Source organism: Anoplolepis gracilipes, chromosome 13 (assembly GCF_047496725.1).
Source record: "Anoplolepis gracilipes chromosome 13, ASM4749672v1, whole genome shotgun sequence".
NCBI classification, from domain to species: Eukaryota; Metazoa; Arthropoda; class Insecta; order Hymenoptera; family Formicidae; genus Anoplolepis; species Anoplolepis gracilipes.
This window is the reverse complement of record NC_132982.1, coordinates 9,896,719-9,920,671: the sequence shown is the minus strand read 5'-3', so window position 1 is coordinate 9,920,671 and position 23,953 is coordinate 9,896,719. Positions and strand designations below refer to the sequence as shown.

General features: G+C 33.2%; 7 protein-coding genes across 13 annotated transcripts; 4 read left to right on the top strand and 3 right to left on the bottom strand.

Annotated features, from left to right (window-relative positions):
- Nucleotides 1–82: 82 nt before the first annotated feature.
- Uhrf1 (ubiquitin-like with PHD and ring finger domains 1) lies at nt 83–4,635 on the top strand. Its single transcript, XM_072905027.1, has 8 exons — nt 83–505; nt 845–1,416; nt 1,518–1,872; nt 1,961–2,134; nt 2,212–2,368; nt 2,470–2,668; nt 2,742–3,161; nt 3,258–4,635. Exons 1-8 carry the CDS (start codon nt 422–424, stop codon nt 3,475–3,477), a joined length of 2,181 nt encoding a protein of 726 aa, XP_072761128.1. The 5' UTR covers nt 83–421; the 3' UTR covers nt 3,478–4,635.
- Nucleotides 4,388–5,627, bottom strand: Cuta (cutA divalent cation tolerance homolog). The gene is made up of 6 exons (XM_072905045.1): nt 5,277–5,627; nt 5,123–5,182; nt 4,957–5,002; nt 4,837–4,886; nt 4,727–4,769; nt 4,388–4,592 (listed from the first exon to the last, which is right to left on the bottom strand). Exons 1-6 carry the CDS (start codon nt 5,438–5,440, stop codon nt 4,503–4,505), a joined length of 453 nt encoding a protein of 150 aa, XP_072761146.1. The 5' UTR covers nt 5,441–5,627; the 3' UTR covers nt 4,388–4,502.
- A 223-nt stretch (nt 5,628–5,850) lies between these two features.
- Miro (mitochondrial Rho GTPase) lies at nt 5,851–11,444 on the top strand. 3 transcript variants are annotated; one of them, XM_072905028.1, is made up of 15 exons: nt 5,851–6,000; nt 6,210–6,998; nt 7,084–7,289; nt 7,367–7,417; nt 7,502–7,603; nt 7,688–7,729; nt 8,007–8,172; nt 8,258–8,378; nt 8,459–8,651; nt 8,815–9,081; nt 9,165–9,377; nt 9,456–9,652; nt 10,051–10,089; nt 10,335–10,406; nt 10,813–11,444. In XM_072905028.1, exons 2-15 carry the CDS (start codon nt 6,800–6,802, stop codon nt 10,937–10,939), a joined length of 1,995 nt encoding a protein of 664 aa, XP_072761129.1. In that variant the 5' UTR covers nt 5,851–6,000; nt 6,210–6,799; the 3' UTR covers nt 10,940–11,444. The 3 variants fall into 3 exon arrangements, with proteins under 3 accessions (XP_072761129.1, XP_072761131.1, XP_072761132.1); XM_072905030.1 differs by lacking the exon at nt 10,335–10,406 and having other exon boundaries at nt 5,853–6,000; nt 10,813–11,442; XM_072905031.1 differs by lacking the exons at nt 10,051–10,089; nt 10,335–10,406 and having other exon boundaries at nt 5,854–6,000; nt 10,813–11,442.
- Nucleotides 11,445–11,641: 197 nt separating this feature from the next.
- On the bottom strand, nt 11,642–12,712 carry LOC140672682 (coiled-coil-helix-coiled-coil-helix domain-containing protein 2-like). Its single transcript, XM_072905044.1, has 3 exons — nt 12,522–12,712; nt 11,959–12,359; nt 11,642–11,874 (listed from the first exon to the last, which is right to left on the bottom strand). Exons 1-3 carry the CDS (start codon nt 12,560–12,562, stop codon nt 11,864–11,866), a joined length of 453 nt encoding a protein of 150 aa, XP_072761145.1. The 5' UTR covers nt 12,563–12,712; the 3' UTR covers nt 11,642–11,863.
- A 190-nt stretch (nt 12,713–12,902) lies between these two features.
- Lamtor2 (Late endosomal/lysosomal adaptor, MAPK and MTOR activator 2) lies at nt 12,903–14,115 on the top strand. Of its 2 annotated transcripts, none has more exons than XM_072905047.1 (4): nt 12,903–13,195; nt 13,305–13,379; nt 13,591–13,753; nt 13,821–14,115. In XM_072905047.1, the coding sequence occupies exons 2-4, from the start codon at nt 13,312–13,314 to the stop codon at nt 13,968–13,970; spliced, it is 381 nt and encodes a 126-aa protein (XP_072761148.1). In that variant the 5' UTR covers nt 12,903–13,195; nt 13,305–13,311; the 3' UTR covers nt 13,971–14,115. The 2 variants fall into 2 exon arrangements, with proteins under 2 accessions (XP_072761148.1, XP_072761147.1); XM_072905046.1 differs by having other exon boundaries at nt 12,904–13,209.
- A 2,380-nt stretch (nt 14,116–16,495) lies between these two features.
- On the bottom strand, nt 16,496–19,833 carry Inc (BTB/POZ domain-containing protein inc). 3 transcript variants are annotated; one of them, XM_072905041.1, is made up of 4 exons: nt 19,516–19,808; nt 19,045–19,341; nt 18,771–18,899; nt 16,496–17,079 (listed from the first exon to the last, which is right to left on the bottom strand). In XM_072905041.1, the coding sequence occupies exons 1-4, from the start codon at nt 19,729–19,731 to the stop codon at nt 17,050–17,052; spliced, it is 672 nt and encodes a 223-aa protein (XP_072761142.1). In that variant the 5' UTR covers nt 19,732–19,808; the 3' UTR covers nt 16,496–17,049. The 3 variants fall into 3 exon arrangements, with proteins under 3 accessions (XP_072761142.1, XP_072761141.1, XP_072761140.1); XM_072905040.1 differs by lacking the exon at nt 16,496–17,079 and adding an exon at nt 17,575–18,502 and having other exon boundaries at nt 19,516–19,816; XM_072905039.1 differs by lacking the exon at nt 16,496–17,079 and having other exon boundaries at nt 17,575–18,899; nt 19,516–19,833.
- Nucleotides 19,834–20,287: 454 nt separating this feature from the next.
- On the top strand, nt 20,288–22,717 carry LOC140672681 (glucose-induced degradation protein 4 homolog). 2 transcript variants are annotated; one of them, XM_072905043.1, is made up of 5 exons: nt 20,294–20,459; nt 20,728–20,891; nt 21,269–21,436; nt 21,516–21,748; nt 21,921–22,717. In XM_072905043.1, the coding sequence occupies exons 2-5, from the start codon at nt 20,745–20,747 to the stop codon at nt 21,982–21,984; spliced, it is 612 nt and encodes a 203-aa protein (XP_072761144.1). In that variant the 5' UTR covers nt 20,294–20,459; nt 20,728–20,744; the 3' UTR covers nt 21,985–22,717. The 2 variants fall into 2 exon arrangements, with proteins under 2 accessions (XP_072761143.1, XP_072761144.1); XM_072905042.1 differs by having other exon boundaries at nt 20,288–20,891; nt 21,516–21,792.
- Nucleotides 22,718–23,953: the final 1,236 nt, after the last annotated feature.

Below are 23,953 nucleotides of genomic sequence, written 5' to 3'. Positions count from 1 at the left end.
CGGCTGGAAAATGGAAAATCTCTCTCTCGCGAACGCGATCCCGCGCGATATTCGATTGTTGTTTCGACACTTGAGGTTTCCGGTTAAACGACTGGCCACCCGCCATCTACCGTTTCCGCTCTGCAACGAATTTTTCATCTCTCGCTGCCGATCAATTTCCCGCCCTTCTTGAATGACCAAACGGACCAATCACTTTCCTCGCGCGTACGCTTGTCCGACTTTATATGGATGTGCCCTAAGATCGCCACTGCAGACGTCGCTCAACATTTGAACGGTTATTTTCTAGGAAACCTCTTGTCACGGAAAAAAAAAAAAAAAAAGACGAAGTTTCTCTCGGAAACGTTTCCCGCCAAAACTGCCTTGTGTATTCATTAAGCATCGCGATACAACGTACGTATGCAAAGTGTACATCGGTAGCAACATGTACGTTAAAGTGAAGACAATAGATGGGAAAAAGGAGGCGTTTATAATGATCTCCAAACTTACTATGGTAGAAGATTTAAAGGTATGACATGTGATTATTATACCATGCGAAAAAAATTTTGCATCAAAGGTTTATTGCCGTATGTTACATTTTATAAATGAATAAATGGCTTTACAGGCTTTAATAGTTTCTTCAATATTCATCGAATATATGTACAAAAGATTTATTGTGTTAATTATAAATATAAATATTTATTCCATATGTAAATAATAATGAATAATCTCGTGCGTTGAATAGCTCAAAACCATCAAATAAATTTATATTTTTTATATTAAAACAAATATTGAATTCATTTTATCAGACATATTTTACAATAGTATGTATATATATATATATACACTAATTTCTGTGATTTTTCAGCATAAAATTGAAAAAGAACTGAACGTTAAGAAAGATATACAGAGGTTATTTTTTCGTGGCAAACAATTAGAAAATGGTTACAAGATTTATGATTATAATATTAATGTAAATGATGTTATACAACTTATGATAAAGATAAACATAGATAATACGCAGAGCAAAGCTACCTCTAGTAATGATAGCAGTGTAAAAAAGGAAAACAAAGAAGAAGAATTGGTAGAAGCGGAAAGCTTGTATTATAAAGTTGGAGATGCGATAGACTGCCTTGATCAAACACATGGTGCCTGGTTTGAAGCTGTTATACAAAAAATTTTTCAGAAGCAAGAAGAAGTAGTTTATAATGTAATATGGGAGTTTGACAAAAGCTTCCCTTTCAATGTACCTGAAACGCATATACGGCCACGTGCAAGATGTCTTATACCGTTTAATAAGTTATCTGTTGGTCAAAAGATAATGATCAATTATAATGTGGATGAGCCTAAAGAAGTTGGATTGTGGTATGACTTTACAATATCCAATATAGAAAACAAAAGAACATTGAAAGAACTGAGTGGAATATTACACATGGGCTAGTATGTATATATATATATATATATATATTCTATTTTTTTGCATTATATTACTTATTAAAAATTATTTAGTTTAATTATATCGCCCATTCCTTTTTTATTAGTGATCATCAACTTGAAATTCTAAAAGTTAATACCAAAGGAGAAGTGTATGCTATAGAAGCAGCCAAGTTATTGACGGAAAGAACTAAAGAAGATGAAAAATTTATGATTAGTACGGGCAAACGTAGACGTGTCGCTGCTAACTGTAGAACATGTATGGACAATCCAAATAAAAAGTGTAAAGAGTGTGGTTGTAAAGTATGCGCTGGCAAGCAAGATGAACATAATCTTTTACTCTGTGACGAATGCAACGATGCGTATCATTTGGGATGTTTGAACCCACCACTTGCAACAATTCCAGACGATGATTATTGGTATTGTCCGGAATGCAAAAACGATGAAAACGAAATTGTTAAGGTATATCTTTTATTATATATTAGTATGCTATTTATTGATAATGTATCTTTGTTTTCATCATTTCTATTATATCTGTTTATCTATTCAGGCAGGAGATAAATTAAAAGAGTCAAAGAAAAAATCCAATAAGAAGTTGGGAAGGGATTGGGGGAAAGGAATGGCTTGCGTTGGTAGGACAAAAATATGCAGTCTTGTCCCTCCAAATCATCGCGGTTCGATTCCAGGCATAGAGGTGGGAATGTGTTGGATGTTTAGACTGCAGGTAAATAAAAGTTTCACATTTTTTTCAATAGTTTGTTAATAAATTTTATTGAATAATGTGAAAAAAATATTGTACAGGTCTCAGAAGCGGGAGTACACCGACCGCACGTAGCTGGCATTCACGGACGAGAACAGGACTGCGCGTACTCTATCGTTTTATCGGGCGGTTACGAGGACGACATTGACAATGGTGACGAATTTCTATACACTGGCTCTGGTGGCAGAGATTTATCAGGTTATTATCATTTGTCAATTAATGACTAATAAAAGAACGTAACCTATAATTTAATCACAAAAGTGTTGTAACTTTTACAATTCCTCTTTCCTTTGATACAGGTAACAAAAGAACCGCTGGACAAAGTAGTGATCAGACTTTAACCAGAATGAATAAGGCATTGGCAAAGAATTGTTACGCTAAGTTAAACGACAAAGTTGGTGCAACGTCTACGGATTGGACAAAAGGAATACCGGTCCGTGTTGTACGTAATGCTAAATTAAAAAAACATAGTAAATATGCCCCGGAAGAAGGTAACAGGTACATTGAATGTTTTATATCTTGGATGCTAAATATATATATAGTTTTTAACAATATTGTATATTTGCCGCAGATACGACGGTATATACAAAGTAGTAAAGTATTATCCATGCAAGGGTAAAAGTGGCTTTCGTGTTTGGAGATTTATATTAAGGAGAGATGATCCTTCTCCTGCGCCTTGGACTGAAGAAGGCAAAGCGAGAATCGCTACACTTGGTTTAAAACCAATATATCCCGATGGATATCTCGAAGCGATGAAGAAAAGCGATGTAACAAATGCTAAGAAACGTCCCGCTCTTAGCGATGAAAAAGATATCGTCGTGAAGGAAAATAAAAGTCCGCCTAAAAAAAGACTTAAACAACAAAGCTATGCTTTGGAGGATGAATTGAAGAATTTAATAGAAAATGACAAATTAAATGCTAAATTGTGGGCTGAATGCACCGCGGCAGTGTTTGATGGAAAAGGCACTTTTCTACAATATATTTCAGAAAGGTAAAAATATTGTTTTTGTAAAATATTACAAGTTTCCTTCATAATTTCTTAATAGTCAAATCAATTATTGACATAACTCAATTTTATATTTTACAGATTCACATGCGTTTGTTGCCTCGAAATAGTTTATAATCCTGTGACGACTCCCTGTGCACACAATACCTGTTTAAAGTGCTTAAAACAAAGCTTTTCCTCTGAGGTATATTCTTGCCCTTCGTGTCGCTATAATCTAGGAAAAACTTATAAAATGACGATCAATCAGGCATTGGCATCTGCATTATTATTTCTTTATCCTGGTTACGAGAGCGGGAGATAGTGAATTTCTTTGTACGTTTTTTTTTTTTTTTTTTTTTTTTTTTTGCTAAAAGTTGTTCAATTTTAAGATAAAATGTAAACTCATTTGTTCACTTTTATTTTTGAGTCAGATAGAAATTTGTAAATTGTAAAATCATCTGTTCATTTTTATTTTTGAGTCAGACAGAAATTTGTAAATTGTAAAATCATCTATTTACTTTTTGAAATTCAGACACTGAAGAATTTGATTTTGGATAAAAATCCTTCAAATTGAATTTGTTACATTCAATATATTATTTCTTTGTACAATGATATGTTTTTTTGATGAAAGTTTTTCAATTTCAAGACAAATTGTAAAATCATTTGTTCACTTTTATTTTTGAGTCAGACAGAGAAATTTGTAAATTTGTAAAATCATCTGTTCACTTCTATTTTTGAGTCAGACAGAAATTTGTAAATTGTAAAATCATCTATTTACTTTTATTTTTGAGTTCAGACACAGAAATCTTACTTCTGATAAAAATTCTTCATATTGAATTTGTTTTATTATGTATAGAACAGCTACGACTTCATTTTTTGTAGCACAAATTAATATCCTTTTGAAGTAAGGATTTCAATATAAAATGTAATGATTCTTTGCATATTAGCAAAATAAGTATTTTAAAGATAAAAAAAATAAGCAATACTCTCTCGCTCCGTTTGTTAGAAATTTATTCATTTATCGGGAAATTGATATTGCCTTATTCTAATAGTCTGAAAATTAAACTTTTATATTTTATTGTAACTGATATAATGTGATGTTGCTTTAGTATATGTTAATATGTATACGTACAATATAGATACTTTGGTTAACTGGTCAATATTATTTAGCATATTTAATGATTAGTATTTTAGAACAAGGGAAGAATTTGTGTTTAATAAGAAACTTCTCATATTCTACGAAGTCTAGCTTATTACGTCCAAATCATTGTGGATTGTTATTTATTACAGTAGATTAATCTTAGACAAAAAAATGTTAAACACAATAATGAATATTCTGCATTCAACTTATGTATCTTGCTTTTCTTGGTTACTTTTATCAAATGGTGGTACTACTTCACTAATCCATTTTAGATAATCTTCATTTCCATTTTGTATCTGCAATATAAATATCAAGTTTTAATATATTTTATGCATTTAATTTGTGATATTTTATTTCTTTCCTGGATATTAAAAATAACTATCTTTTGTACAACAATACTCTTTAAAATAGAATATGCAAATTAACTTACAGGCAGTGAAATTACTTCACAAATTGTATATGGATGATTATCTCTGTAAAAAAATGGAATTAAAATTTGATATATAATTTAACTAATATAAAGTATATTAGTTAACTTACTTTACATATTTTGTTAGAGCATCGATTTTCTCTGTCCTAGTTTTTATCATCTAAAATTTAAATGAATAATCAGTACCGGGATATTTTCATCTCATTTATAAAGTTTAATGAATTTCTTACTAATAAAAGTTCCGGATCCTCTTGTATTTTCCCTTCCCATTCGTATCTGTGAATAATATTTTTATTATTTAATCAAAAGTATTTTTTTTTAAATATCTAGGAATTCTTTCTGTCAATATTTTTTGACACGTGAAAAGTATATCTCTCTTGCTTAGGAGAAACTTACATGGAAGTAAGCTGTGGAATGATGTTGACGCAAGCGGCAAGTTTATTTTCGACCAAACCACTTTGTGAAAAAAAAAGAATAAATCACGTTAAATGTGTTTTATCAAAGAGTGGAGCAAATACATTTATAAATATTAATCTATCGTGATATATACCGAGCTATTTTCTTCGCAACTGTATCATTCGGTACCGTGACATACGCCACGGAATATGCCCCGGCGAGACTCGACATATTCCGATAAACTTGGGCACAAATATTTCTGGTTATGCAGAAAAGCATCAACACTCCTATGAGAGAGGATCGTGTTATGAATAGCATTTGCAACAGTTGTCGCGGAACGCCGGCTATACTTTGTGGTTAGTTATTAATTTCGAGTCGACGAGAAACGAGAATCTCTCTCGACCACCGGATGATCAATAATATTGACAATGTAGGGAAAATAAATAGTACGCAATTAGCGAATATTGTATTCATCGCAAGTTTTTAAAAGTTATTATATTCTAGTGTATAAAAAAATATTGATTTATTTGTTATATATTTTTCAAGATTTTTACATGTGTCATGTGTCATGTGTCATATATGTCATATGTCAACTTTTCGAGAACAGTCGGTAAGTCAGATTTTTCAATCACTCCGGTATGTCACTTGTAACAGCGACCTCTATAACGAATCTTTCTCTTTTCGGAACTATATATAAATAAAATTTCATATGTATTTTCACAGGGATATAAAGAAACGAGAATCAATCTCCAGTCCGAAAGATGCTTTTCTGTTACTAATATAAAAAAAAAAAAAGGTATAAAAAAGAATCTTACAGTCTGTTTAAAATATTATACCTTTTATATTTGAAGAGACAAATATAGCGAGAGCAAAATAAGGTAAAATATTTGTATGTCATTTTTTTAACGAGATAATTCTGCACTTGTACATATTTAAATTCAATATAAAGGAAAATAATGTGACGTTTTGATACAACACTTTTCGCAGTGTATATAGTCTTTCTCCATGTTTCGTATAAAAATTCTTCCAAGCAGGAGAGATGAGGGCGCGTAAAGTACATCTTTTTTTTACCCGTTATATGTCACAGATGCGCGCGCTGGAGAGAGAAAGAGAAATAAAGTGCAAAGTGTAACGAGAAACATAAATATATACACGCGCACACACGTGTACGCGGTACCGCTATAAGCACACGGATAGGTGCACGCACACAAATACGTAACACCATTCATTGCGGTGGCATAGGTAACCTTGAAAAGGCCACCCTCGAAGCGCTGCTACACATTTCAGTCCCGTGAATTCGCCGGAGCCGGAGAGTTTGCTGTCAGTCTTGAGTCGTAACCGTAATTGGCCGAAAATCGTCTCTGTTTCTGAAAGAAGCATCGAGGCAAAGTGCAAAATAATATCTAACAGACGAGGAGAAAAGGAGATAGAACGATGCGTCGTTGATCCTCATCGGCATCGTCTTTATCGTCGTCCTCGCCGCTATCGAAATGTCACCGTGAAGGGAATCGCGCTCGGTGACACTCGGCAGGAGTGCTGAGTCTTGTTGACGTCCGCGTCATATAGGTTATACACATCGCGGCGATACCCTAGGTCCTCTCCTCCGGAAGGATGCCATCCGCGAGGAATTGAACGGCGAATGCCGTAGGCCATTATTATTACGGTGCTTAAAGCAGCATGGTGCAACGTCCGGTCGCGCTTCGGCGCAACGTGAGAATATTGTTGATCGGCGAGCGAGGCGTCGGCAAGACCTCCCTGATACTTTCTCTGGTGAGTGAGGAATATGCGGAGGAAGTGCCTAGCAAGGCCGAGGAGATCACGATACCGGCGGACGTCACGCCGGAACAGGTGCCGACGCACATAGTCGATTATTCAGGTATTGTACAATGCTCTGTGCATTTCCTCTCTTTATCACAAATGTTTGGTTTGTTATATTATTATTATACTTTATGTTCGAACAGCGGTGGAGCAAACGGACGATCAGCTGGCGGAAGAGATTCAGAAGGCGCACGTGATATGCGTGGTTTATTCCGTGGACGACGAGGATACTCTGGATAGAGCTGCCAGCTATTGGTTACCATTAATCAGAAGGTGCTCGCCTGACAATCGATGTCCAGTTGTACTCGTAGGCAATAAGATCGACCTCGTAGATTATTCCACCATAGAGGTTTGTAGAGAGATTTAAATAGCATGTATTCATATTACATCCATGTCAGTAGTTGTTATCTTCCATTGCAATTCCAGGCTGTATATCCCATTATGAAAGAGTTTACAGAGATTGAAAGCTGCATAGAGGTAAGATTATATAATTTGATCTATAACGAAGGTAATTGAAGGAAAGATGTAAAGAAATATTATGTTGTTATTTTTTTTTTTTAGTGTTCGGCAAAAACACTTCAGAATGTTTCAGAAACGTTTTATTATGCACAAAAAGCAGTTTTACATCCTACTACACCTTTGTACAATTATGACACGCAGGAGGTGAGATATCTTTATTCTTGGTTCTTTTTTAATTTTTTTAATCTTTATAATTAAATTTAATTCAATTAATGTTTCTCGTTATAGCTCACTGAGGAATGCAAAACCGCGCTAAAACGAATTTTTAAAGTAAGTATGCACTATAAAGGATATCTTTTATTTTTATCTCTACACATGAAATATTTTTTAAAATATACACTATTTGATATTTTAATAATTCATAGCACGTTGTTTTGTACAAAATGACTAAAAGGATTGATTTATATAAAAAGAATTTGTATGAGGAAAAAGTTTTATTTTAAAAAGTAACTTTCTTAAATCTCAAAAGTAGCTGCAGATTTAGAATAAGGTTCTATTTTCTCAACAATTATGTATTAAAGATAATTCTATATTTCTTTTCTTACAGATATGCGATGTAGATAACGACGGACTTTTAAATGATGTAGAGTTGAACGCGTTTCAGCAATGGTGCTTCAACACACCGTTACAACCACAAGTATTGGAGGATGTAAAAGCTGTGCTATCAAAAAATATTTGTGACGGTATATGTAATGGATGTGTCACGATGAAAGGTATGTAGTTGGTTCAATGGAAAACTTATAAAAGATGTATAAGTTAAGGGTATTATGTAATATAATTATCTTTGATTATATACAGGTTTTATGTATTTACAATGTTTATTCATACAACGTGGAAGGAACGAAACGACTTGGGCCGTGTTACGAAAATTTGGTTATGATAATGAGCTGCAAATGTCAAAAGAATATACTCATCCTTCGTATGTATAAAGATGTCACACAGAGTCATATCGTCAATATATTTCTAATGTTAATAACTAAAAAAATTTCTCTGTTTTAGATTAAAAGTCCCGCTTGGTTGCACCACCGAATTGTCACACAAGGGACAAGAGTTTTTGACACTACTATTTATGCAACATGATCGCGATCGTGATGGAGCTCTTTCGCCCTTAGAATTGGAATCGTTGTTCTCGCGTTGCCTCGTTCCTCCATGGGGCGACGAATACAAGTACACTGTACCTACGAACGAAAAGGTTTACTCTCGCTTTTATTATTCTTAGAAGAATATCAAAAATATTCTTGTAAAATGTCAAACCGCTTGTAAAGTGAAAAACCGCTATATCAATTTCTGAGAATCGAAAAGTTAAATCAGTTAAATATATTTGAACATAATTTAATTTGCATCATGATGCATAGGGATGGATTACGTTCCAAGGATACATGTGCCAATGGGCACTGCTGACATTGACGAACGTGCGCAAAACCTTGGAATATATGGCGTATTTGGGCTACAACATGTACCACAACGAGTCTCAAACGAGCTCGATCGTCGTGACTCGTGAAAAGAAAGTGGATCTAGCAAAAAAGCAATCTAGCAGAAACGTTTACACCTGTCATGTGATAGGTCCAAAAAGTAGCGGAAAAACTACATTATGTAGAAGTTTTATCGATCCTAAACTTGAGGTAAATTATTAATTATTATCGGTAATATTAAATAATTGTTACGGCTTGAATCTATCTTACAACTTTGGCTTGTATAATTCTAGAAATTAAATAACGAGACTGTCCCATCAAATGCTCACATCACTGTGAATACATTGCATGTATACGGGCAAGAAAAGATGGTGGTGTTAAAGGATATAAACGTGATGAACGTGCAGGACGCCTTAACACCAGCGGAAATACAATGCGACGCAGCGGCTCTCGTTTACGACGCCAGTAATCCGAAATCGTTCGAGTATATAGCGCGTATTTACATCGTGAGTACTTTTTCATATCCAATGTAACAATCTTATTAAACTGATTATACGATTTTTACGATATGTACGCTTTTGCAGAAATACTTTGCCGATAGCAAAATTCCCGTTCTGATAATAGCGAACAAAAGTGACCTTTCCGAGGTAAAACAAGGATATCTGTTACAACCGACCGCTTTTTGCAGTAAATACAAATTGATGCCGCCACAACCGTACAGTATTTCACGCACAGTACGACGTGAAATCTTCGTCAAACTGGCTACAATGGCGGCTTTCCCGTAAGTTGAACTTTCTCTGTTGTAAATTAAGAACGTAAAGTAATAACGAAATTGCCAGATAGATCTCGAAGCTTCTTCGATTTAGAGAGGAAATAGATGGTTTTTTTTTTTTCTTGTGTAGTTGATATATCTGAAAGTATATCGATTACGTCAGGACTTTAAGAGCTTTTTCGCTTGATTCTTTTTCTTTTACATTTATTTTTTACACTGTAAAGTTACGTTGAGGCAACAATGATTTGCGTTTCTTACTGCACTTTTTTCAGAATATTTCCTCAATTTTTTTCTTATATTTTCCTTAATTTTTAAGGAAAGATAATAACTTAATTATATTAAACACGTAATATTAAAAATAAAAAAAAAGACAATTCGGTATTAACAAAAAGATATTTCGTGTTTAGCCGCTTTCAAGGAGCATGGGTATTATTTTACAGAGACAGGTTGGTCCAAATTTCAATTTCACACTGTGTAAAGATCTAGAAGCTTGAGCAAATCGTGAAAACTGCATTCGATCATTCATCATCATCATCATCATCGTACATTCCTGTCAATGCATGCGTTCATGTCAAAGAGTTAACTCCATCTTGTCATATTAAATGTACAGTCGGGCGATTTGCTCACATATTAGAAAATTTTGTCATCGCACGGATGAAAATATACGTAACAACATATTGGCTCTTTTCAGCCATTTGAGGCGTATGGTCCACATGTTGCTTGTCGAAACCTCACCCTCTCAGTGGTGGAGTTCTTTCACAAGGTTTTATTTCGTATTACTGCTTGTATATTTCTTCCCCGCGATCCACAATTGTCACGATTCTTAGCTTAATAATATATAATCCGACCGCTTTTCATTCAAGCATGAGCATGCGATATGGTCGATCTCTCGCAAAATTTCTCGGTAATTTATAAAGCTTAATTCATATGCTTAGATACTCTAACAGGAGAGATTTTTCTTTCAATCTGATATGTTGCTTATTATTACACATGGTAAAACTTCATTGTCAGAATTACATCTCTTCATTTGTGTGTATACGTTGTTTGTGTTATTATATCGTTAAGTAATATTATTTGAAGATGACATTGTAGTTTTGCTATAGTGAGACATTTTACATTTTCTACGCACTCGAATCGTTGCAGTAAATTTTTCTACTTGGAAATTTCAGGCATATAAATCAATTCGGCCTAATGCAAGGGGATTCCTTGGTATGGTGGAAAGCAGGTCTCGGAATCGCAGTCGCCACGGTCGCTGGTTACGTAATGATGCGTGTATTAAATACAGAGAAAAGATAGTCTACCATATTCGTGCTACTTGTCCGTGTTTAACTGCCTCCTATTGTCGAGTAAAAAAAGAGAAATCCGTTATTATAGATAATCGCGTTATATAGGCTGAATATATGGTACACACAATACATTATATATATATATATATATACATATATACATATATATATACACATATATATATATATATACATATATATATATACATATATATATATATACATATATATATATATATATACACACACAAATATATATATTCATAAATCACACTGTAATTTTCGAAATATAAAATAGCTAAGTATTAGAGAAAGAATTATGGTAAAAAATGCAGATACTTTTGTGTAGCAAGGTGCGCTTTACTTTACTCTGGTCAGAATACCCAAGTTTTTATTTGCTGTTTTCTCTTCCGATATGTATCTTCTTGTAAGAACTATTTTCACCTTATAATATAAATTATTGTTTAATGTATTGTAATATATAAAGTGAGAAAGAGAAATGCGACTGTATTGTTATTTTTATTTCTTTGCTAGTGCTTTCTTAATTCTTGAAAGAAAAAATTATCGTTGGATTTTAATAATTTTCTTACATTAGTAATATAATTTCCAAACTTATATTTTACACTTATTTTGAATCACATATCACTATTGTTACATGTATTTTTATATGTTAATTAAGTATAATTTAGGGAAGATTAAAGGCAGGTGTTACTTGTATACAATTTAAACAAACATAATTTATTTTTCTCTAAAACTTGTACTAAAACAGATATGATTTAGAATTCTGGCCTGTTTTATGTTACATTAATAGTATTATTGCATGTAATAATGATAAAAATAAACAAAATTTTATGCTATACAATCTATAGGATTATAAAGCACACATTTCAATTTCACCTAGAGAGTTTCTAGATTCTTCATTTTCTACATCAATTTAGATAATATCTGAAAGCAGAAAATACAAGACAATTACAAATCCAATTGTCAAGACTATCTACAAAAAATAACAAATCAGACACGATTACTGACTATTGGCAACTTTGCATTGACGCAGCGCCTCGTTGAATCCTTCGCACAGGCTGAGATCGGACTGATTCTGGGCGCATTCTAGGAACTGCTTAATCTCCCACGAGCAAGCCGCTCCGGTGGCCGGGGCCGGAGTGGTTTGGGCTGCAGCTTCCGGTGCAGCAGGAACAGCAGCGGTCTCGCTGGATCCTCCGCTGAAGAGTCCAGTCATGGCGTGACCGATGGTGTGTCCTACAGCGGATCCAATGGCAACACCACCAGCTGTGGCAGCCATTTGGCCCATGAGGGACGGCTGCTGTGGTTGGGCCACCATAGGTGCTGTCGGTGGGGCCGAGGTCTGAGCCGGGAGTCGGGATGGCGCGGGTGCGGGGGCGCGTGCAGGTGCAGCCGCGGCTGACCTGACGCTGAAACGAAGCGGATTTTACACAGTTTTCAAGATAACGTTGGAAGATGCATGCACGGTTATGGACAATTAAAGTTTCTACGTCGAAGATCGCGACCATGATGTAACGTCAAAATGTGACGAATAGTCGAGATCAAATAATGACATTTTATCGTGGACTTACGTTCTCGGAGGAGGCGCGGCAGCACGTCCACGTCGCGGCATTTTCTTTGTTTCTTACTTCGATCGAGCTGCGAAAAGACGAAAAACCTGGACCCTGGATCTGAACTTTGAACTTGATCGCTCGACCACGTTCGACAAACTATGCTAGATGCTGCGCAAGGCTGCGTGGTTCGCGAATCAAATGACGCAATTGAATGAAAGCAAGAGGCAATAAATAGAGTAGAGGGCGTCCAGAAGGTTCTTGAACGTTGTCACCAGTTCTCACGTGAACGTGACTCTTTCTCTAAAAATATATATATATATATATATATATATATATTATAAATCAATTAATTGGGTCTATGAAACTTTTAAATTTTCTCACGTCATATTTATAATTAATGAGTGTGATTACTCGTAAAGAATGTTCCGATTTTTTTTTATTTATTGATATGCAACGTGAATGTGACCTATCACGGTTCCATGTAAACGGGCTATAAGATAAAGACTCGCAAAAAAAAGTATAACAGGCGCATCTTGAAACTGTATATTATATGATTAAATTCTCTTCTAATCATAATTCCATTTATGACAGTTTGTTGATTACAATTATAGAATCATAGATGCCATTTGCACAGTTAACAGCTGACTCCGAAACTTGAGAAAAATTGGAATAAATTTTATACACACATTGCAGTACGTAATAAAAAGTAAAAACATTTTTATATTTTTTATCTATATATGTATATATGTGTATGTATATGTAACATGTAATAACTCTAAATTGAATTTAATAAAAAAATAGCAGAAATATGTTGAAGCCGAAAGCTCTCACCCAAGTTTTAAGTCAAGCTAATACTGGTGGCGTGGAAAATACTTTGTGAGTAAGAATTTTGAAAAGAATATTTTTAATAAAAAAATTTTTTAATTTATAAAAATGTGTCTACAAACAAAATAAATTTTGATTTGAACAATAACATCACTCTTGTACTTTTTTTCTTACATGTAGGTGTTTATTGTGATAATCTCTATAATTTTTATATGGTATTTATAAATTTATTATAAATATTTATCTCTAATTAATGTTTCAGATTGCTTAACAGAGATGGAGGATTATTAGCATATAGTGGTTACGGAGATAAAGATGCTAGAGTTACAGCTGCTATTACAAGTAATATTTGGACAGCTTATGAAAAGAATGGGAGAAACGCCTTTAAGGAAGATGAATTACATTATGTTTTAATGGATTGCATGGTAATAATATATTAAATTTATTATTTTACATGATAAAAATATGTTATATATTCTTCCTGTTTTACAGGAAGGAAAAGTTGTCATCACGGAGGTAGCTAACTTACTCTTATGTTTGTATGCAAAAGAAAATGTAGGATTTGGATTGTTAAGAGAAAAAGCACAGGCATTGGCCATGTATCTTGATCAACCCTTAAAAACAATAGCAAATATGCCTTGAGATTTATATTTATTTTTAAGAATTTTTCTAGTATGAAGATATTGTGCTCAAACTTATCCTTCTACACTTTTTATTTATTGTTTGTAAAAATTTATGATTGTATCATTACATTGTGTATAAATACATATTTTTTATTGATTTGAAATTAACGTCCATGCATATTTTTATATTTATATATATATATTTGTACAATTTCTAAAAGTGCTATAGAAATTATCATATATACCCACACACACAAAAAAAAAAAAAAAAAAAAAAAAAAAAAAAAAAAGTGAAAATAGGGGCGAGAGGTACTTCAATAATACAATAAATCTTTTACAATCAATACAAACAATTTGCATTTAATTTTTCATCTCACTTTACAAATCACACACTATAAGGTCTACTTAATGTAAGCTCACCTATCGATAATGTAATATCGCGATAGTTGCCGTAAATGTATATATAATTACTATTTATAATGCAAAATGGTTCGGTATAATTTAATTTATATAATTTATCGAGATATATATATATATATGAGATTGTGACTGCTTCAGCGAAAAATAATTAACAATATTTAATATCTATCTTTTTTTTTGTTTGTTACTTATACTGTGAATTGCACTACTAGATAAGAATTATTGCATATAGAAGTTGTAAAGTTCTACATCTTTATTATACCAGAATTGTCTTATATTTTGAACTATCATTAAATAAATTTTTTTGATTTCGTTATTATACATCTGTATACATACAATGGTTAGATGAAGATGTTTGTATGTATAAAAATGTGTGAAATCTATTTGCTTGAAAGAGATAAGTTAATTGAGAATATATGTATGTGTATAATATATAGTAACAATGTGTTTCAGACAAATTCAATACACTAGGTATGCAATTAAATTAAAGTCAGACTTAATTAAAGTACTTGCAAATTTTTTTGTTGAAATTATTCCATCGTACTAGATGTAACAGTAAAAGAGTTTTTCAAATCAACATAATTTGAAACATGAAAAATAATCATACTATATGATGCAAGTATTTGCATATATACGATAACTTTTTACATCTTATCCTGTAATAATCTGAGACTTATTGTATAATAATTTTAATCTCCAATGTAAATATACTACCTTTTGTTCCCTAACGCCAAACACTGAATAATCCATAAATTTATCTATCATTATAAATCTCTCTATCTATATGAAAGTACAAATTTTATATGAGTAAAGAGGGGCAATATATCTTCGCACGTATAATATGATAATAATAATGAACATTAATATCGACTAAAAATTCATGATTAGATACAAGAATTTGAGCTAGAAAATAATACCTTATATTAGCCTAAAAAACACTGTACATAGTGCGCGAGATTAACAATATTGGTCCTAAAATTCCGACACAGTACTAATTTAATTATTTTACCAGCCAATTTAGTATATTTGTTATGCATCTCACTTTTTGCATAAATACTTGATATATATAATTATAGCATTTTTTTTTTTTTTTAACAATTAATAGCAAATATTGTTGAACTGTGTACTCTTTTATATAATATCCATAAATAAAAATATCAGTATGTTGTGTGTGTGTGTGTGTGTGTGTGTGTGTGTGTGTGTGTAAGATAATAATTTCGCACATGTATTATAATACTAATGGCATCTATAAAAAGCCAATATTACGTATATGTTCTTCCATTCAACATGTTCCATTTAAATAATATTTTATATATATATAAAATGTGTTTGTGTGTATGTAATATCTGTAGCACATTTTCTAAATAGGCCTTCGATAATTGACAGCCTACATCTGCTGCAAATATTATTTATTTATTACTACAGATGTAGGGGATCATATCGTAACTGTGCAGATACATATTTTTTGAAAGAAAATGAATAGTAAATTTATTTTCCAATCGTACACTTCATTAATTTGCTGTAATATGAAATTGCATCTCTATTGTTTTTTTTTTAATCCTTTGAATTCTGTATGAAATGTGCAATGAATATTTCAAAAATTTGTAAATTGTACATGTTTTTCTCGCACTCTAAAAATCTCTTTCGCACACAATAGCATCTACAGAGATTAAGCCTCTACTTTTTTTTTCTTTTTTTACACACATATATCTCAAATCTGTATCCTTAATAAGTAGTGTAATAAAATTGCTTTGTTTAGAAAAAATCTCTCTTTCCATATTAACAATACATGTAAAAAGTCAGTTTTACATATTCATAGTTATTACAGTTATGCGTCTTGGATTTTGAAAATTATTACGTTTTAGGTATACAAATATTATTTTTATGTTTTATAGCGGCAGTGCGAAGGTAAGTAATTTAGACATCTTATTATAAGGACACGGATGTGGGAAAAAGAATTTTTGTACAGTTTGATACAAAAACGACAATCTCTATCATGTGTAGAACTATCAGAGATAAAAACTATATCCATATATCGCAGAAATTGGTACGAAACCGATTGCCTCCACAAATATCATTGTCCATTCAAAATATTTGATAAAGCTAAAACACAACTGCAGCCATTTTATGTAGAAACAACGTCATTTATTAATAATGTATAACTATACTCTCTAACTATATGTAGTTAGCGTACCTGCTTTTAAAGCAGATAGGTGCGCTTATAGAAAAAGGAAGGTTTATATGTCTGTCGTATAGTGATTACATATCTGTATAAATTGTATGAAATTATTAAACTATATCCCTTTCGTGAGATCGACATTTTTTTCAGTTTGCATACACTTGTTAATGAAGAGGAATAAATTAATAATGATACTTTCGGTTTTTAAAGCTTCATGTACAATATGTATATATATGTATGTATACACATATATATATATATATATATATCTTGTGCTATGTAATAAATACATATACTATAAAATTTCTTTATCCTTTGCACAATAATGTCCCTGTTAACATTATCTAGGAATAGAGAGAATATAATAGAAATAGATTCGGATTTTTACAATTTAACACTTTAAATGTAAAAACAAAGAAAAAAAACAGTCTTCATATCTTGTCGCAGCGCAGTTGATCAAACTAAAGGAGGCAAGGGAAAACAAGGACGGATCTAGACATTACATGCGTGAACCCTTCTGCTGCAAAACCTAGAATGTAATTCAATAGTCTAAGCTTAATAAAAACGTATTAGTCATTTACAATGTGTGTGTGTATATATATATATATATATATATATATATATAAAATACTTAAATTTTAATTACGAGTTATAATGAAAATTAAAATTATATATAAATTTTTATCATCATATTGTTCCGCCTCTGTTACATTGTTGCGCCATATAAATCGGTAAGAAACAAGAAATACCCTGGTACTACATCCCGATATACTAGTCTACAACTATAGCTATAGCAGTTAAGTTCCCGAAAGCTACCCTTATCAAAAAGCAACCCTGTATAATATTTTAAGAAATAATTTTTGTATCATATAAATAAATTTTATATATATAAGTTTTTGGTAAAAAAATATACAGAATGAACAATTTATTCTTACGTATCATATAATTTACATAATGTATGATGAATAATAATTTAGCATGCAACAATGATTCATGCAGATCACAGGTCATAAAGTAACCAAACCAATGAAAGAAAAAATTCTTTATTTAACGAACGGCATGCGATACATAATAATAATAATAATAATAATAATAGTAGTAATAATAATAATAATAATAATAATAATAATAATATGGTACATACAACAAATGTCAGAGGCAGAACATGCTCAACATGCGAAGAGGCCTCTGAGTTTTACAGACTATGAGGTGGTTTTTTTTTTTCAGTTAATGACGTTTAATAATATGTGTATATATGTGTGTACTTAAAGCACTAGATATGTATGGAAATATATATGTACAAAACGTAAAAGCTAAAACTAATTGTAAAAGAAATTTTATACGAATGGATCTTTATTCAGAAATTTTACCTGCAGAAAAAATTAAACCACCTAATAAAAAAAAAAAAAAAAAAAAAAAAGAAAAAAAAATAAACTATTGTTGAAAATATATTTTATATTTGCAAAAATTTCTTCTATTCTTATTTCTCTTAAAGTGATTAAGCAAAATAATTTTAAGCGACTCTCAAAGATATTGCAGAAAAAATGTAGATAGAAATATATTGCTGAAGCATGATTGATAGAAATGTAAAGTAAAACTTTATTTTTCTCTTTTAATGTAAATGCGTATATATATCTATATCTTGTTTCTCATACATGTAGCGATAAAGCTTATCTTTGGTTTTTTTTACCCAACCCACAATGTGTGTGTGTCAGTCAGTTTAGGCAAATTGTTAATACCAAAAATAATACTGTTTTTATTTAACCTTGTAAAAATTGATCAAATATGTGTGTTATTTGATTTCACAATAATGTTAGAAATCAAGAAAATCAATGTTGGATTGCAAAAATAGATCTCAGGATAATTTTCTCCCACTTATGGCAGTGAAGCACTTGGAAATTTCATTGTAACCCAATCCTTCCTTCCAGACAGGAAAGCGCTTGTGTTCCCAGCTGAAGAAGTAGTTATATATTTATCGCTTGAATGAATATTTCATGCAACCCAACATGGAAGGTATAACAATACTGACACGGATTATTTAGAGGATACATGTTTACTTAAACAGCAAAGATATTTAGTAAAAATGTAAATTGAACCTCAATTAATAAACCTACGATTACTATATGTACTAATTTAGGACAAAAACATAAAATAGTCGCATTAGCCGTGACTACTTTGGCTCAAATAAGAATGGGAAACAGTCGAATAGGATAGCGGTACCTTGACACGATCCGTAGACTCCTCTTCCTTACTGCTGAGCTGACTAGCTCCATATTCTCGGCTTACGACACACAGAAACTCAGCGTGATCATCATTACCATAGTTATATTGAGAACCTATATTGATTAACTGAAAAAAATAAAATAAATAAAATAAAGAATAAACAGGTGAGAAACATTATTGTGAGTCCAACAAAAGGAATACGAAAGGAAGTTTATACAATTGTGTAAGCGATTAACGAAACGTAAATTGAATTAGATGTACCGATATATACCTGTTCAAATCTCCATCCGTCCGACATTGTGGACACCATTTGCGTCAACTCATCCTCGTGACACTGGAGAACTCTGTAAACGTGCTTTTTGGAATCCCTCTGCGGTCTAGTGTCCCTCAATATGATTCTTTCTTTGACTAACCGAATGAGCTCGGTGATGTTATAAAACTCGGCTTCCTCCAGTACACCCTCTTCCGTTAGATCCTTATTTATGACCAACTTGCCGTGACGTAGATAATTTAACACCGGACTGAAATACGTGGGGTCGCGGTCAATCAGGTACGCTCCCGTTTCGTCCTTAAAAACAAAGCGTCAACAATCAGGTTAACCATTTCTTGGCAAGCACGTGGCCAAGGAAATTTGACAGATTCGTCCGACGCGTCAACGTTGACGTAAACACGCGAGCGCGAACCTTAATTTAACCGAGAGAGAATTTATTTGAAATTCCCGGTAGGAGAGGAATCAACTAACCCTGTCCGAAATAAGGTCCGAGTCTTCCTGACAAAGTCGGTACAGAAACGAGTTGGGATCTCTCGCCAGGGTGGTCTTGGCCGTCAAAAAATACGTTCCGCCGACGTTCAACCGCACCCACTGATTATTGCACCGCTTGTTGACATGATTCTCTGTCATTTCGTGCGAGTTCGTGTCGCTAAAATCCGCCATACTTGCATCGGCACCAATTGACATTAAAGAGACGCAGATTAGGTTAGGGTTCCCGGAACGAGCATCTCCTCTCCTCTCCTCTCCTCACTCTCTCTCTCTTTCTCTCTCGCGCGCGCGCGACGAACGTGGTCAATGCGACGTCTAAATCCGTTCCACGTCTGATCGCGAAGCACAAATATCCCAGGTATCAAAGACACTCTCCGATCCGTTTAATAATCGACATCATTTTACGAATACGTCAAAGAGATTGGCAGCGTAGTCCGCTGTTGGTCTATTGATTTTTGTGCGCGAATACGCATCAATTTTGGCGGGAAAAAAAAACCGCATCCGCGTTTAAGTTTAAGCGCGTATTTACGGGGTCTCCAATCAAAGCAGCCGCTGGTTTCGGCGACGTTTGGGCACGTTTCTCGCGCAGCGCGCTCTCCAACAATCATTGTCGCGATCGTCTTTCGTGAAACATTCAATATTATTTCTACACGCACGTCGAACAATCGGATACGACGTTGTAGGAATTTGAACGGTCGCCATATTTTTTCGAGGATATGCGCGAAGTTGGGACTCGCGATTAGCGACGGGGAACGGGGAACGGGGAACGGGACGGGAGACGGGAGCATCGCGAAAATCGGGTTTTCCGGCTGATTCCGGCGCCTCGACGAGAAACGAGAGTTTCCGAACCGGGAGAGCAACGTTGAGACGGAGAACGCGCGACATCATCCTCGAGAGACGAGAGGTTCTCTCGAGCCGCGAGACATGTAAATAAAGATCAAGATCGTCGTTGGTGTGTCGGGTGTCGGGTTGTCTGGGTTCGAGGCTCGCGCCTCGTAAAAAGCATCCTAGCATATCCGTCATCCGTCTGATCCTATATCCCGCGGATTACCGGACCGGCAGTCATTGCGACTCGGTCATCTCGTCATCTCGTGATATGCGGGGCGTCGCGTCGCGCGTCGTCGCCGTCGCCGTCGCCGTAGACGTAGACAAGGAGCGTTAAACGTCACGCGCTCTACTCGTGTTCGTTTCCAGGCACCATCGTACGAAGGATGCCGGTGAAGGTCGACGTGATACCGCCGCCGCCCGCGAACTCGAAACAGCCCGGTGTCACCAAGTCCCTGTTATACAATGGCTCGCGCTTTCAGGGTTCGCAAAAGTCCAAGGGCAACAGTTACGACGTAGAGGTGGTTTTGCAGGTTAGTCTCCTTCCCCCTCCCCCTCCGCCATCCCCACTTGCCGTGTGCGCTGTCGCTTTTCGGAAATTGCGCCATAAATTGGAGAACGCGAAATCCTTACCGTGGAAATGGACGTAGGAGGTAAGAAGGACGATTTACGACACATACGAAAACTAATTATTTTGTACGACGCTCCCATTTCCTTCCCGGTACGTCTTCCTGGACGCGGGATAACAAAGAATGTCGTTGACCCCTGACCAGGATCAGGTTGTTACGAATTGTTGACTACTTGTCACCGGTGTCTGGAATATGGATTATTGTCTCATTATTCATATCTCAGTTTGGCTTATTCATATTTTGTTGATTCGTAATTCATGTTGTTGTACTTGATGTTGCAGCACGTGGACGAAGAGAATAGTTACCTGTGCGGATACTTGAAAATCAAGGGTTTGACCGAGGAATTTCCGACATTAACGACATTTTTCGACGGCGAAATTATTTCCAAAAAATACCCGTTTCTAACGCGCAAATGGGACGCGGACGAGGATGTTGACAAGAAACACTGGGTTCGTACTTATCTCCCGACCTTTGTTATCCTCGAGTTATCAACGATTGTATTATTCATTTTCTTTATTCTCGTTGCAGAGCAAGTTCGAGTCGTTCTGCCAATATGCCAAAACATTCAACTCCGACACGTTTGATTACGAAGCACTGAAGGGAACAGACTTTGTATTTATGAGGTGGAAGGAGCACTTTTTAGTTCCCGATCACACGATCAAAGATATTAATGGTGCCTCCTTTGCGGGATTCTACTACATTTGCTTCCAGAAATCCGCCGCCACAATAGAGGGCTTTTATTATCATCGTAGCTCCGAATGGTAAAACAATACACAAATCAGTTTGATTATCGATTGAAAGAGAGGTAATACTTGTAATACTGAAAGTTTAATCTGTAATATTTAGTCTTTCAATATGCAAAATATATTTTAAAATATATAAATGACTAATGAAATATATAAATAAAAACAATTTTTTAATATTATGTTTTAGGTATCAGTCCTTGAATTTGAGACACGTTCCGGAGCACAGTATACAAATCTATGAATTCAGGTGAAGTCCATACTTTTGCTGAGAAATTCACGACATTCATGTCTTTTTCTCTTTTAGCACACAGATCTCGTAAAAATTTGCCCAATCAATTTAATACATGTTGTAATAAATTGGTTTATTAATCAAGTGACACTCTTCATAGTTTTGGAGAGATTTACAGCAAAAAGAATTTAGAATTTGATAATATTCTTCTTAGTCGATTATGCTAAGAATCATAAAGACGAGGATTGCAGAGTGCCTATTTGGTGATTGAGTGGTACAATTGATTACAGATTAATTATTCTAATATTGTACAATAATCTTTTGTCGAAATAAATTATCTGAGATGCATATCATTTTAAATTTTGGTGTTTATTATTTAGCAATGTGACAGAAAGGCTTTAAGATATTGTTTATGTTTAATTATCATGATTGTGCATGATTTTAAAAAAACATTCATTTTTATAATAACTAATTGAAGAAGCTATATAATATATATATATATATATATATATATATATATATATTTATATTTATATTTATATTTATGCAAAATGAGGAGGATAAGCTCAACGCTTTATATTTTTAAGAGATTGATAACCATGATAAAGGAGTAATTATTACAACTAAAATTATTTTTATTTAATTTTACTTGGGAATTTATGAGATCTGTCTGCTACATTATTATGGAAGATTAGGTGTACTTGTTATCTGAATGAAGCTGTATGTATGTCGTAAAGGAAAAAAGAAATGAATCACGAAAGTTAAATCGAGATTTTATCTGTATTTTATGCGTTGAAAACATTTATTTATTTATTTTACGTGATTGATCTTTATCTATATAATTTATGCATACATTTATACATATATAAAATATATGTATACCTGATTTTTCTTTTTTTTAAAGATAGATTTATTAGGCATACACATGTTGGCTGTTTATAAAACTTGTCATCATGTTTTAATTAAGTGTTTATTAAATATATCAATTTCTTCTTAGGAGGGTAGTACTCTATTGTGATAAGCACATTATTGTAATATGATGTATACATATATATACGAATGTGTATAAACTTACAGATTGTAATGAGTAATGCATAGCTTATTCCAGATTTTATTGGCATACTACAGCTTTCATTTGCGTTTACAAAATTATTTTCAATCACCAGTGATATTGATATTTTAAACGACAGATGTGTTATATTCTACATTACATTTTCGATATTATGTTTATTAGCGTCGTTAAGTACTAATAATTTATATATATATATATATATATATATATATATATATATATAATTTGTGCTAAATAATCTATTTAAATACTCAAAAACTAATGAAGTAGTAAAAGACAATGCTTATTATGATGAACTGACTCGCAAATTCGCATAGTAAACAGTCACAAATTGGAAAGCATAAGGCGTAAGATATATATATATAATTTAATATAATAGATAGCTTTTCTAAATACATTTCCTCTCTATTATTGTTACTTTTGTTAAGCCAATCTTTATTATGAAATAATTTACTGTTATCACATATTTGTTTATGTAAGCTGTACATTGTTGTTTCTTTAACAAGAATATCTTTATTTTAGTTATTGATAACAGTTATAAAAACATATGCTTTGTAAAATGTCAAATTTTAATAGAGTTGCGTCTTACAAATATTATTACATTATTTTTTTTTTCTTTGTCAGCTCTGCAAAACTCATTAATCTCGAGTACTAAATGAAATTAATTTGAATGTTGTTTGGAGCATTATGTACAATGTGAAATATTTATATTGATTTACTCCAACACCATATTTACAGTTGTTTATGAAGGGATTGTTGAAATGTTTTACATATGTTCATAAATATTCCATTTATTTTTATTGTACAACTATATATATATGTGTTTTAAACTGAAACATGTAGTAATATAATTGAATGTAAATCAAACAGTCAGATTATTTGCTATTACTACAGTTTGAATGTGATTGTAGTTGGAATA

What these genes read in the sequence shown, in the direction of transcription:
- LOC140672681 (XM_072905043.1), top strand. Translation starts at nt 20,745, where the DNA reads ATGCCGGTGAAGGTCGACGTGATACCGCCGCCGCCCGCGAACTCGAAA. An exon ending in ACGTAGAGGTGGTTTTGCAG is followed by an intron (nt 20,892 to 21,268) that starts GTTAGTCTCCTT and finishes TTGATGTTGCAG; the next exon opens with CACGTGGACGAAGAGAATAG. An exon ending in ATGTTGACAAGAAACACTGG is followed by an intron (nt 21,437 to 21,515) that starts GTTCGTACTTAT and finishes TTCTCGTTGCAG; the next exon opens with AGCAAGTTCGAGTCGTTCTG.
- Cuta (XM_072905045.1), bottom strand. Translation starts at nt 5,440, where the DNA reads ATGCTATTCATAACACGATCCTCTCTCATAGGAGTGTTGATGCTTTTC. An exon ending in AGGATCCGGAACTTTTATTA is followed by an intron (nt 4,887 to 4,956) that starts GTAAGAAATTCA and finishes TTTAAATTTTAG; the next exon opens with ATGATAAAAACTAGGACAGA. An exon ending in GTGAAGTAATTTCACTGCCT is followed by an intron (nt 4,593 to 4,726) that starts GTAAGTTAATTT and finishes TTTATATTGCAG; the next exon opens with ATACAAAATGGAAATGAAGA.
- LOC140672682 (XM_072905044.1), bottom strand. Translation starts at nt 12,562, where the DNA reads ATGCCGCGACGTGGACGTGCTGCCGCGCCTCCTCCGAGAAC. An exon ending in GCCGCGCCTCCTCCGAGAAC is followed by an intron (nt 12,360 to 12,521) that starts GTAAGTCCACGA and finishes GCTTCGTTTCAG; the next exon opens with CGTCAGGTCAGCCGCGGCTG.
- Miro (XM_072905028.1), top strand. Translation starts at nt 6,800, where the DNA reads ATGGTGCAACGTCCGGTCGCGCTTCGGCGCAACGTGAGAATATTGTTG. An exon ending in CGCTAAAACGAATTTTTAAA is followed by an intron (nt 7,730 to 8,006) that starts GTAAGTATGCAC and finishes CTTTTCTTACAG; the next exon opens with ATATGCGATGTAGATAACGA. An exon ending in CTGTACCTACGAACGAAAAG is followed by an intron (nt 8,652 to 8,814) that starts GTTTACTCTCGC and finishes CATGATGCATAG; the next exon opens with GGATGGATTACGTTCCAAGG.
- Inc (XM_072905039.1), bottom strand. Translation starts at nt 19,731, where the DNA reads ATGTCAATTGGTGCCGATGCAAGTATGGCGGATTTTAGCGACACGAAC. An exon ending in CGGACCTTATTTCGGACAGG is followed by an intron (nt 19,342 to 19,515) that starts GTTAGTTGATTC and finishes TTTGTTTTTAAG; the next exon opens with GACGAAACGGGAGCGTACCT. An exon ending in ACGGATGGAGATTTGAACAG is followed by an intron (nt 18,900 to 19,044) that starts GTATATATCGGT and finishes TATTTTTTTCAG; the next exon opens with TTAATCAATATAGGTTCTCA.
- Lamtor2 (XM_072905047.1), top strand. Translation starts at nt 13,312, where the DNA reads ATGTTGAAGCCGAAAGCTCTCACCCAAGTTTTAAGTCAAGCTAATACT. An exon ending in GGTGGCGTGGAAAATACTTT is followed by an intron (nt 13,380 to 13,590) that starts GTGAGTAAGAAT and finishes TTAATGTTTCAG; the next exon opens with ATTGCTTAACAGAGATGGAG. An exon ending in ATGTTTTAATGGATTGCATG is followed by an intron (nt 13,754 to 13,820) that starts GTAATAATATAT and finishes CCTGTTTTACAG; the next exon opens with GAAGGAAAAGTTGTCATCAC.
- Uhrf1 (XM_072905027.1), top strand. Translation starts at nt 422, where the DNA reads ATGTACGTTAAAGTGAAGACAATAGATGGGAAAAAGGAGGCGTTTATA. An exon ending in GCCCCGGAAGAAGGTAACAG is followed by an intron (nt 2,669 to 2,741) that starts GTACATTGAATG and finishes TATTTGCCGCAG; the next exon opens with ATACGACGGTATATACAAAG. An exon ending in CTACAATATATTTCAGAAAG is followed by an intron (nt 3,162 to 3,257) that starts GTAAAAATATTG and finishes TATATTTTACAG; the next exon opens with ATTCACATGCGTTTGTTGCC.